Here is a 12,742-nt window from a genome sequence, read left to right as displayed (position 1 = left end):
TTGCTCTTTGCAGGGTTGGACGATTGTTTGCAGCAATACATCAAAAACTTTGAGAGGGAAAAGATCAACGGGGAACAACTGCTGCACATCACCCACCAGGAGCTGGAGGAGCTGGGCGTCACCCGCATCGGGCACCAGGAGCTGATTCTGGAGGCCGTGGACCTGCTCTGTGCCCTGGTAAGCAGCAGCGAATCAACGAGGTGCGATGTGGGGGATGTCCCCCGCAGATCTGGGGAAGATTCTCAGATTCTCATAGAGGATTATGGTGCACTACTGACAAGGATGATGAGGATGATGGGAGTCACACTGTCTTATCCTGAAAAGAGACAGCAGTGACCAAAAAATAGACTGTACTTATGTTCAGTGGTCGGTAATGTTGGGGGTTGTAGTGCTATGTGTATAGTGTATTGTATCAGGTCTATTGGTCAGTATTGTGCTCTGTGTATAGTGTACTGTTTCAGGTCTATTGGTCGGTATTGTTGGGAGTTTAGTGCTGTGTATATAGTGTATTATATCAGGTCTATTGGTCAGGAATGTTGGGGGTTGTAGTGCTCTGTGTATAGTGTATTGTATCAGGTCTATTGGTCAGTATTGTTGGGGGTTGTAGTGCTCTGTGTATAGTGTACTGTATCAGGTCCATTGGTCTGTAATGTTGGGGGTTGTTGTGCTCTGTGTATAGTGTACTGTATCAGGTTCATTGATCAGTATTGTTGGTGGTTGCAGTGCTCTGTGTATAGTGTACTGTAACAGGTCCATTGGTCTGTATTGTAGGGGGTTGTAGTGCTCTGTATATAGTGTACTGTATCAGGTTCATTGAACAGTATTGTTGGTGGTTGCAGTGCTCTGTGTATAGTGTACTGTAACAGGTCCATTGGTCTGTATTGTAGGGGGTTGTAGTGCTCTGTATATAGTGTACTGTATCAGGTCCATTGATCAGTATTGTTGGTGGTTGCAGTGCTCTGAGTATAGTGTATTGTATCAGGTCCTTTGGCCTGTATTGATGGGGGTTGTAGTTCTCTGTGTATAATGTATTGTATCAGGTCCATTGGTCTGTATTGTTGGGGGTTGCAGTGCTCTGTGTATAGTGTACTGTATCAGGTCCATTGGTCGGTAATATTGGGGGTTGTAGTGCTCTGTGTATAATGTATTGTATAAGGTCCATTGGTCGGTATTGTTGGGGGTTGTAGTGTTCTGTGTATAGTGTATTGTATCAGGTCCATTGGTCAGTATTGTTGGGGGTTGTAGTGTTCTGAGTACAGTGTATTGTATCAAGTCCATTGGTCGATAATGTTAAGGGCTGTAGTGCTCTGTGTATAGTGTATTGTATCAGGTCCATAGGTCGGTAATGTTGGGGCTTGTAGTGCACTTTGTATAGTGTACTGTATGAAGTCCATGGGTTGGGTAATGTTGAGGGTTGTAATATTCTGTGTAGTGTATTGTGTCAGGTCCATGGGTCGGTAATGTTGGGGGTTATAATGCTCTGTATAAAGTTTATTATTATCAGGTCAATTGGTTGGTAATGTTGGGGGTTGTAGTGCTCTGTGTATAGTGTGCTGTGTCAGGTCCATTGGTCGGTATTGTTGGGAGTTGTAGTGCTGTGTATAGTGTATTATATCAGGTCCATTGGTCGGTAATGTTGAGGGTTGTAGTGGTCTGTGTATAGTGTATTGTGTCAGATCCGTGGTTCGGTAATGTTGGGGGTTGTAGTGGTTTGTGTATAGTGTATTGTCAGATCCATGGTTTGATAATGTTGGGAGTTGTAGTACTCTGTGTATAGTGTACTGTATCAGGCCCATTGGTTGGTAATGTTGGGGGTTGTAGTGTTCTGCGTTTCGTGTATTATATCAGGTCCATAGGTCGGTAATGTTGGGGGTTGTAGTGTTCTGCGTATAGTGTATTATATCAGGTCCATGGGTCTGTAATGTTGGGCGCTGTAGTACTCTGTGGATAGTGTACTGTATGAGACCCATGGGTCGGTAATGTTGAGAGTTGTAGTGCTCTGTGTATAATGCATTGCCTCAGGTCCATGGGTCGTTAATGTTGGTAGTGTCCCTTGTAGGGAGGACATTATACATTGGGTACACGCCCGGTCACAGACCCCTGTATTCCGCTTGCTCACATCCTCCGCTTCCCCGGACACAATAGGTAACAATGTCGTTACATCGCAGTCGCTCCTTTACACCAAGGTCTTTCAGGACAAGACGTGGATCTTGCGCGCGACTATTTTTAGTCGGCTGCGCTTGCAGTTTTATTTATAGGAGAATATTAGACATGTCATGTAGCCGCGTCTCGGTCAGTCAGCCGCTGTGCACAGAACGCGCAGGAAGTGAAGCCGCGTCCGGCCCCAATGTGTCTCCTCCATAATTCAGGGCTGGGAGTAAATGATCAGAAAATCACAGTAATTCATAGAGCGGTACTGCATCACCCCGCAGAATAATGCGATGGCGAATAACAGCAAGCAAATGGCAGGATAGATAATGAACCCCCTGTCACCCGCAGCGGAGGTCTGGTGGTTGCTGGTGTCCGGTGCTTTATGCAGGACAGACTGTGCAATGGAAATATATAATGTACATAGTGAGAGAGCGGAAGAAAACGCTGAATATTTCCACCAGGAGGGGGGAAGTATACTGCCATTACTTCTTCATGATGATACCTCCCTGTAACAGCGTACCAGGTGGTCAGGAGTGGTAGTACAAGTGATGATTATCAATGGTTCTACTACATAACAGCGCTCCATGTGGTCAGGAGTGATATTACAAGTGATGATTATCAATGGTTCTACCACATAACAGCGCTCCATGTGGTCACCAGTGGTAGTACAAGTGATGATTATCAATGGTTCTACTACATAACAGCGCTCCATGTGGTCAGGAGTGATATTACAAGTGATGATTATCAATGGTTCTACCACATAACAGCGCTCCATGTGGTCACCAGTGGTAGTACAAGTGATGATTATCAATGGTTCTACTACATAACAGCGCTCCAGTTGGTCAGGAGTGGTATTACAAGTAATGATTATCAATGGTTCTACCACATGACAGCGCTCCATGTGGTCAGGAGTGGTATTACAAGTGATGATTATCAATGGTTCTACTACATGACAGCGCTCCATGTGGTCACCAGTGGTATTACAAGTAATGAATATGAATGGTTCTACCACATGACAGCGCTCCAGGTGGTCAGGAGTGGTAGTACAAGTGATGATTATCAATGGTTCTACTACATAACAGCGCTCCATGTGGTCAGGAGTGATATTACAAGTGATGATTATCAATGGTTCTACCACATAACAGCGCTCCATGTGGTCACCAGTGGTAGTACAAGTGATGATTATCAATGGTTCTACTACATAACAGCGCTCCAGTTGGTCAGGAGTGGTATTACAAGTAATGATTATCAATGGTTCTACCACATGACAGCGCTCCATGTGGTCAGGAGTGGTATTACAAGTGATGATTATCAATGGTTCTACTACATGACAGCGCTCCATGTGGTCACCAGTGGTATTACAAGTAATGAATATGAATGGTTCTACCACATGACAGCGCTCCAGGTGGTCAGGAGTGGTAGTACAAGTGATGATTATCAATGGTTCTACTACATAACAGCGCTCCATGTGGTCAGGAGTGATATTACAAGTGATGATTATCAATGGTTCTACCACATAACAGCGCTCCATGTGGTCACCAGTGGTAGTACAAGTGATGATTATCAATGGTTCTACTACATAACAGCGCTCCAGTTGGTCAGGAGTGGTATTACAAGTAATGATTATCAATGGTTCTACCACATGACAGCGCTCCATGTGGTCAGGAGTGGTATTACAAGTGATGATTATCAATGGTTCTACTACATGACAGCGCTCCATGTGGTCACCAGTGGTATTACAAGTAATGAATATGAATGGTTCTACCACATGACAGCGCTCCATGTGGTCAGGAGTAGTATTACAAGTAATGATTATCAATGTTTCTACCACATGACAGCGCTCCATGTGACTAGGAGTGGTAGTACATGTAATGAATATCAATGGTTCTACTACATAACAGTGCTCCATGTGGTTAGGAGTGGTATTACAAGTAATGAATATCAATGTTTCTGTCACATAATAGCGCTCCACGTGGTCTGGGGTGATATTACAAGTAGTGAATATCAATGGTTCTACCACATAACAGCGCTCCATGTGGTCACCAGTGGTATTACAAGTAGCGAATATCAATGGTTCTACCACATGACAGCGCTCCACGTGGTCTGGAGTAACATAGTAACATAGTTAGTAAGGCCGAAAAAAGACATTTGTCCATCCAGTTCAGCCTATATTCCATCATAATAAATCCCCAGATCTACGTCCTTCTACAGAACCTAATTGTATGATACAATATTGTTCTGCTCCAGGAAGACATCCAGGCCTCTCTTGAACCCCTCGACTGAGTTCGCCATCACCACCTCCTCAGGCAAGCAATTCCAGATTCTCACTGCCCTAACAGTAAAGAATCCTCTTCTATGTTGGTGGAAAAACCTTCTCTCCTCCAGACGCAAAGAATGCCCCCTTGTGCCCGTCACCTTCCTTGGTATAAACAGATCCTCAGCGAGATATTTGTATTGTCCCCTTATATACTTATACATGCTTATTAGATCGCCCCTCAGTCGTCTTTTTTCTAGACTAAATAATCCTAATTTCGCTAATCTATCTGGGTATTGTAGTTCTCCCATCCCCTTTATTAATTTTGTTGCCCTCCTTTGTACTCTCTCTAGTTCCATTATATCCTTCCTGAGCACCGGTGCCCAAAACTGGACACAGTACTCCATGTGCGGTCTAACTAGGGATTTGTACAGAGGCAGTATAATGCTCTCATCATGTGTATATATATCATCATGAGTGATATTATAAGTAATGATCATCAATGTTTCTGCCACTTAATAGTGCTCCACGTGGTCTGGAGTGATATTACAAGTAGTGAATATCAATGTTTCTGCCACATAGTAGCACTCCACGTGGTCTGGAGTGATATTACAAGTAGTGAATATCAATGTTTCTGCCACAGAACAGTGCTCCAAGTGGTCACCAGTGGTAGTACAAGTAATGAATATCAATGGTGTAAATTTTTATACTGGCATCAAAGATGAAAAGTACCAATATGAGTCTATAAGTATATGCAGATCACTGACAGCCCATGGATGCCATCAGTGTACCATCCAAGCGTTGTCCATGAATAACCCTGTAATGTACAGGAGAAGCTGGCAGATATTATCCATAGAGGAAAAATCACTGAAAATGACAGTAAAAATGGACACACAGAGCACAGACAACTCAGATCCAAAACACAGAGGACCCCCATATCCAAAACACAGAGGACCCTCAGATCCAAAACACTGAGGACCTTCAGATCCTAAACACTGAGGACTCTCAGATTCTAAACGCTGAGGACTCTCTCAAGATTATAAACGCTGAGGACCCTTAGATCCTAAAAATCAAGGACCCTCAGATCTTAAACACTGAGGACTCTCAGATCTTAAACAGTGAGGACCTTCAGATCCAAAACACGGAGGACCTTCAGATCCTAAAAACCGAGGACCCTCAAATCCAAAATGCTGAGGACCCTCAGCTCTTAAACACTGAAGATCATCCAATCCAAAATACTAAGGACCCTCAGATTCTAAATATTGAGAGCACTTAAATCCTAAATACTGAGGACGCTTGGATACAAAACACTGAAGACACTTGGGCTATATAATGGCCCCACATAGTTCTCCATACAGTACAATGAGCCCCACATAGTGAGTGGGTGATTATATTGCATTGAGCACTAGTGAGGAGTAGTGATGAGCGAATTTACTCGTTACTCGAGATTTCCCGAGCACGCTCAGCTGACCTCCGAGTACTTTTTAGTGCTCGGAGATTTCGTTTTTATTGCCTCAGCTGGATGATTTAGGCCGGCGTCACACACAGCGTATGAAAATACGGTCCGTATATTACGGCCGTAATACGCTGAAAAGTCCCGAAAATAGTGGTCCGTAGCTCCTCCGTAGGCAGGGTGTGTCACCGTTTTTTGCGCATGGCATCCTCCGTATGTAATCCGTATGGCAGCCGTAATGCGTGTTTTTATCGCAGGCTTGCAAAACCGACATACGGATATACAAGGGATCCATGTGTAAAAAACAAAACAAAACCCATATATACTGTATATATATATATATATATATATATATATATATATATACAGTGGGGCAAAAAAGTATTTAGTCAGTCAGCAATAGTGCAAGTTCCACCACTTAAAAAGATGAGAGGCGTCTGTAATTTACATCATAGGTAGACCTCAACTATGGGAGACAAACTGAGAAAAAAAAATCCAGAAAATCACATTGTCTGTTTTTTTAACATTTTATTTGTATATTATGGTGGAAAATAAGTATTTGGTCAGAAACAAAATTTCATCTCAATACTTTGTAATATATCCTTTGTTGGCAATGACAGAGGTCAAACGTTTTCTGTAAGTCTTCACAAGGTTGCCACACACTGTTGTTGGTATGTTGGCCCATTCCTCCATGCAGATCTCCTCTAGAGTAGTGATGTTTTTGGCTTTTCGCTTGGCAACACAGACTTTCAACTCCCTCCAAAGGTTTTCTATAGGGTTGAGATCTGGAGACTGGCTAGGCCACTCCAGGACCTTGAAATGCTTCTTACGAAGCCACTCCTTCGTTGCCCTGGCGGTGTGCTTTGGATCATTGTCATGTTGAAAGACCCAGCCACGTTTCATCTTCAATGCCCTTGCTGATGGAAGGAGGTTTGCACTCAAAATCTCACGATACATGGCCCCATTCATTCTTTCATGTACCCGGATCAGTCGTCCTGGCACCTTTGCAGACAAACAGCCACAAAGCATGATGTTTCCACCACCATGCTTTACAGTAGGTATGGTGTTTGATGGATGCAACTCAGTATTCTTTTTCCTCCAAACACGACAAGTTGTGTTTCTACCAAACAGTTCCAGTTTGGTTTCATCAGACCATAGGACATTCTCCGAAAACTCCTATGGATCATCCAAATGCTCTCTAGCAAACTTCAGACGGGCCCGGACATGTACTGTCTTAAGCAGTGGGACACGTCTGGCACTGCAGGATCTGAGTCCATGGTGGTGTAGTGTGTTACTTATGGTAGGCCTTGTTACATTGGTCCCAGCTCTCTGCAGTTCATTCACTAGGTCCCCCCGCGTGGTTCTGGGATTTTTGCTCACCGTTCTTGTGATCATTCTGACCCCACGGGGTGGGATTTTGCGTGGAGCCCCAGATCGAGGGAGATTATCAGTGGTCTTGTATGTCTTCCATTTTCTAATTATTGCTCCCACTGTTGATTTCTTCACTCCAAGCTGGTTGGCTATTGCAGATTCAGTCTTCCCAGCCTGGTGCAGGGCTACAATTTTGTTTCTGGTGTCCTTTGACAGCTCTTTGGTCTTCACCATACTGGAGTTTGGAGTCAGACTGTTTGAGGGTGTGCACAGGTGTCTTTTTATACTGATAACAAGTTTAAACAGGTGCCATTACTACAGGTAATGAGTGGAGGAAAGAGGAGACTCTTAAAGAAGAAGTTACAGGTCTGTGAGAGCCAGAAATCTTGATTGTTTGTTTCTGACCAAATACTTATTTTCCACCATAATATGCAAAAAAAATGATAAAAAAACAGACGTGATTTTCTGGATTTTTTTTTCTCAGTTTGTCTCACATAGTTGAGGTCTACCTATGATGTAAAATACAGACGCCTCTCATCTTTTTAAGTGGTGAAACTTGCACTATTGCTGACTGACTAAATACTTTTTTGCCCCACTGTATATATATCTCAGTAGACACATATATGTATATATATTAATATTTCATCCAGCGCGATATAGCAGAAAGCCGGTAATTCAATTACCGGCTTTTGCTTTCTCCTTCCTAAACCCGACATGATATGAGACATGATTACATACAGTAAACCATCTCATATCACCATTTGTTTTTGCATATTCCACACTACTAATGTCAGTAGTGTGTATATGCAAAATTTGGCCGTTCTAGCTAGTAAATTAAAGGGTTAAATGGCAGAAAAAATTGGCGTGGGCTCCCGCACAATTTTCTGCACCAGAGTAGTAAAGCCAGTGACTGAGGGCAGATATTAATAGCCTGGAGAGGGTCCACGATTATTGGCCCCCCCCTGGCTAAAAACACCAGCCCCCAGCCACCCCAGAAAAGGCACATCTGGAAGATGCGCCTATTCTGGCACTTGGCCACTCTCTTCCCATTCCCGTGTAGCGGTGGGAAATGGGGTAATGAAGGGTTAATGTCACCTTGCTATTGTAAGGTGACATTAAGCCAAATTAATAATGGAGAGGCGTCAATTATGACACCTATCCATTATTAATGCAATACTAGTAAAGGGTTAAAAAAAAACACACACACATTACTAAAAATAAATTTATTGAAAAAATCACAAAGGCTGTTGTATTAATTTATTCTACTCTCAATCCACTCACTGAAGACCCTCGATCTGTAAATAAAATAAAAAATAATAAACCAACAATATACTTACCTTCCGAGGATCTGGCACGTCCAACGATGTAGATCCATCTGAAGGGGTTAAAATATTTTGCAGACACGAGCTCCGCTAATGCAGGCTGCTCATTTCTGCAAAACCCCAGCGAATGAAGCTAAATATAGGTCAATGACCTATATTTACCTGCATTTGCGGTGAGGCACCCTCTGCTGGTTGTCCTCATATGAACTCGAGCCAGGGAGCTTTCTAGGAAAGTTCCCACGATCTAGGAACAGACAGCAGAGGGTGCCTCACCGCAAATGAAGCTAAATATAGATCATTGACCTATATTTAGCTTCATTCGCTGGGGTTTTGCAGAAATGAGCATCCTGCATTAGCAGAGCTCGTGTCTGCAAAATATTTTAACCCCTTCAGATGGATCTACATCGTTGGACGTGCCAGATCCTCGGAGGGTATGTATATTGTTGGTTTGTTATTTTTTTTTTATTTACAGATCGAGGGTCTTCAGTGAGTGGATTGAGAGTAGAATAAATTAATACAACAGCCTTTGTGATTTTTTCAATAAATTTATTTTTAATAATGTGTGTGTGTTTTTTTTTTAACCCTTTACTAGTATTGGATTAATAATGGATAGGTGTCATAATTGATGCCTCTCCGTTATTAATTAGGCTTAATTTCACCTTACAATAGCAAGGTGGCATTAACCCTTCATTACCCCATATCCCACCGCTACACGGGAATGGGAAGAGAGTGGCCAAGTGCCAGAATAGGTGCATCTTCCAGACGTGCCTTTTCTGGGGTGGCTGGGGGCAGGTGTTTTTAGCCAGGGGGGGGGGGGCAATAACCGTGGACCCTCTCCAGGCTATTAATATCTGTCCTCAGTCACTGGCTTTACTACTCTGGCGGAGAAAATTGTGCGGGAGCCCATGTCAATTTTTTCCGCCATTTAACCCCTTAATTTACTAGCTAGAACGGCCAAATTTTGCATAGACACACTACTGACATTAGTAGTGTGGAATATGCAAAAAAAATGGGGATATGAGATGGTTTACTGTATGTAAACCAGGTCTCATATCATGTCGGGTTTTAGGAAGGAGAAAGCAAAAGCCGGTAATTGAATTACCGGCTTTAAAGCTATCTAGCGCTGGAATAAATATTAATATATATACATATATGTGTCTCACTGACATATATATATATATATATATATATATATATATATATATATACCTATTCTATGTGTACACACTTATTCTACCTATTCTACTGTAAGCTGTCAGTGTGATTTTACTGTACACCGCACTGAATTGCCGGCTTTTCTCGCTAACAGCGCTGCGTATTTCTCGCAAGTCACACTGCTGGTCCGTGTGTAATCTGTATTTTTGGGGCTTCCATAGACTTTCATTGACGTTTTATTTGCGCAATACGGTGACAAACGCAGCATGCTGCGATTTTCTACGGCCGTAGAAAGCCGTATAATACTGATCAGTAAAATACGGCAGATAGGAGCAGGGGCATAGAGAATAATTGTGCCGTATTTTTTGCGAGTTTTATGGACGTAGTTTCTGCGCTCTTACGTCCGTAAAACTCGCAAGTGTGACGCCGGCCTTATAGCTGTAAATCATTCAGCTGAGGCAATAAAAACTAAATCTCCGAGCACTAAAAAGTACTCGGAGGTCAGCCGAGCGTGCTCGGGAAATCTCGAGTAACGAGTATATTCGCTCATCACTACTCCTCACTAGTGCTCAATGCAATATAATCACCCACATTATGCTCCATATAGTATAATGACCCCACATAGTGCTCCATACAGCATAATGAGCCCCACATAGTGCTTCATAGAGTAATGACCCCACATAGTGCTTCATACAGTATAATGGCCCCACATAGTTCTTCACAGAGTATAATGGCCCCACATTGTGCTCCATACAGTATAATGAGCCCCACATAGTGCTCCATACAGTATAATAACCCCACGTAGTTCTCCATACAGTATAATGGGTCCACATAGTGCTTCATAGAGTATAATGACCCTGCATAGTACTTCATAGAGTATAATGGCCCCACATAGTGCTTCATAGAGTATAATGGCCCAACATAATGCTCCATACAGTATAATCAGCCCCACATAGTACTCCATACAGTAGAAATGGCCCCACATTGTGCCCCATACAGTATAATGACTCCACGTAGTGCTCCACACAGTATAATGGGCCCACATAGGTTTTTTTATAGAGTATAATTGCCCCACATAGTGCTGGATAAAGTATAATGGCCCCACATAGGGCTTCATACAGTATAATGACCCCATATTGTGCTTCATACAGTATAATAGGCCCCACAATAAAATAAATAAATACCTGTGCTCTGTCCATTGCCCCTCTGCTCCTGTTTCTTCATGGTGTCTGCAGATGGTCTGCACACCTCAGTACAGGGAGCGCATTGTGATGACCTCATTGCGCCCACTGTGCTGAGACGTCAGACGCAGGAGAGGAAATTATGGAAGAAGGACTGTCAGCTGACGCTCTCTCCTCCATCATTGCTTTCAACTTTATCAGCGTCTAGAATGCTGATATAGTTGAAAGTGTGATGCTGGGCTGGTGACCCACCCGACACTGCAGGTCAAATATACTTGGGGTACCCATCCGGCAATGCGGGTCAAGTATACCCACTCTGCTGACCAGAATGTGACATTTGTGCTTTAAAGCATTGCCTTGTCCTGAAGGAGTTAAGTCTTGGCTCAGAGCCCTGGAGAAAGTGGCCCCTCCATACGCCGCAGATCCATCTGTGTGCCTTGTACCACTATTATTCTGGACCGCAGGAATTCATGGCCATTACGTAACAGAAATCCTTTACAACAGAGAGCCGCGGTCCGGGGAGTGGAAGCCGGAGGCTCTTATTCTACTTATCACTAATGGCGCTGCAAACGGCGAACACTTAGAATATTGACCTGTCACTCCGGAGATCACGGGAGGACAAACCGAGAGCTTTCCTCCATTCCCCATCAGATTATACAAAAAATGTAGAAAGCAAAATCGGTGGAAACATCATGTGCTGATGCCGACGGCAAGCACCTGTGACTGGCAGCAGCAATTATCCATGTCTCTACTGGCCCTGCCACTAGGTGGCAGTCTACTCTTTACTTATTAATGCACCAGGTAGCCCAGGATGAACACACCTATTAACTCTATCACTCACACTCACACACTCTATAATTTATATTACTTTCCATCAAAGGTGGATTGTGTCACTGCTGAAAAAATGTTATATAATACAGGATGTAACTCAGGATTAGTAATGTAATGTATATACAGAGTGACTGCACCAGCAGAATAGTGAGTGCAGCTCTGGGGTATAATACAGGATGTAACTCAGGATTAGTAATGTAATGTATATACAGAGTGACTGCACCAGCAGAATAGTGAGTGCAGCTCTGGAGTATAATACAGGATGTAACTCAGGATTAGTAATGTAATGTATATACAGAGTGACTGCACCAGCAGAATAGTGAGTGCAGCTCTGGAGTATAATACAGGAGGTAACTCAGGATCAGTAATGTATGTATGTACACAGTGACTGCACCAGCAGAATAGTGAGTGCAGCTCTGGAGTATAATACAAGATGTAACTCAGGATCAGTAATGTAATGTATGTACACAGTGACTACACCAGCAGAATAGTGAGTGCAGCTCTGGGGTATAATACAGGATGTAACTCAGGATCAGTAATGTAATGTATGTACACAGTGACTGCACCAGCAGAATAGTGAGTGCAGCTCTGGGGTATAATACAGGATGTAACTCAGGATCAGTAATGTAATGTATGTACACAGTGACTGCACCAGCAGAATAGTGAGTGCAGCTCTGGGGTATAATACAGGATGTAACTCAGGATCAGTAATGTAATGTATATACAGAGTGACTGCACCAGCAGAATAGTGAGTGCAGCTCTGGAGTATGATACAGGATGTAACTCAGGATCAGTAATGTAATGTATGTACACAGTGACTACACCAGCAGAATAGTGAGTGCAGCTCTGGGGTATAATACAGGATGTAACTCAGGATCAGTAATGTAATGTACACAGTGACTGCACCAGCAGAATAGTGAGTGCAGCTCTGGAGTATAATACAGGATGTAACTCAGGATCAGTAATGTAATGTATGTACACAGTGACTGCACCAGCAGAATAGTGAGTGCAGCTCTGGAGTATA

The 12,742-nt window shown here is 43.1% G+C and overlaps 1 protein-coding gene across 1 annotated transcript in view; it reads left to right on the top strand.

Annotated features, from left to right (window-relative positions):
* LOC138661436 (connector enhancer of kinase suppressor of ras 2-like) overlaps positions 1-12,742 on the top strand; it is a 468,527-nt gene that overhangs the window by 183,355 nt on the left and 272,430 nt on the right. The window contains exon 2 of the mRNA XM_069746117.1: positions 14-177. Within this exon, the coding sequence (XP_069602218.1) occupies positions 14-177 (164 nt within the window). The remainder of the gene's footprint in view (positions 1-13; positions 178-12,742) is intronic.

This window comes from Ranitomeya imitator, chromosome 2 (assembly GCF_032444005.1).
Source record: "Ranitomeya imitator isolate aRanImi1 chromosome 2, aRanImi1.pri, whole genome shotgun sequence".
Lineage (NCBI taxonomy): Eukaryota > Metazoa > Chordata > Amphibia > Anura > Dendrobatidae > Ranitomeya > Ranitomeya imitator.
The sequence above is the reverse complement of the archived record's forward strand: the minus strand, read 5'-3'. Positions and strand labels throughout refer to the sequence as shown.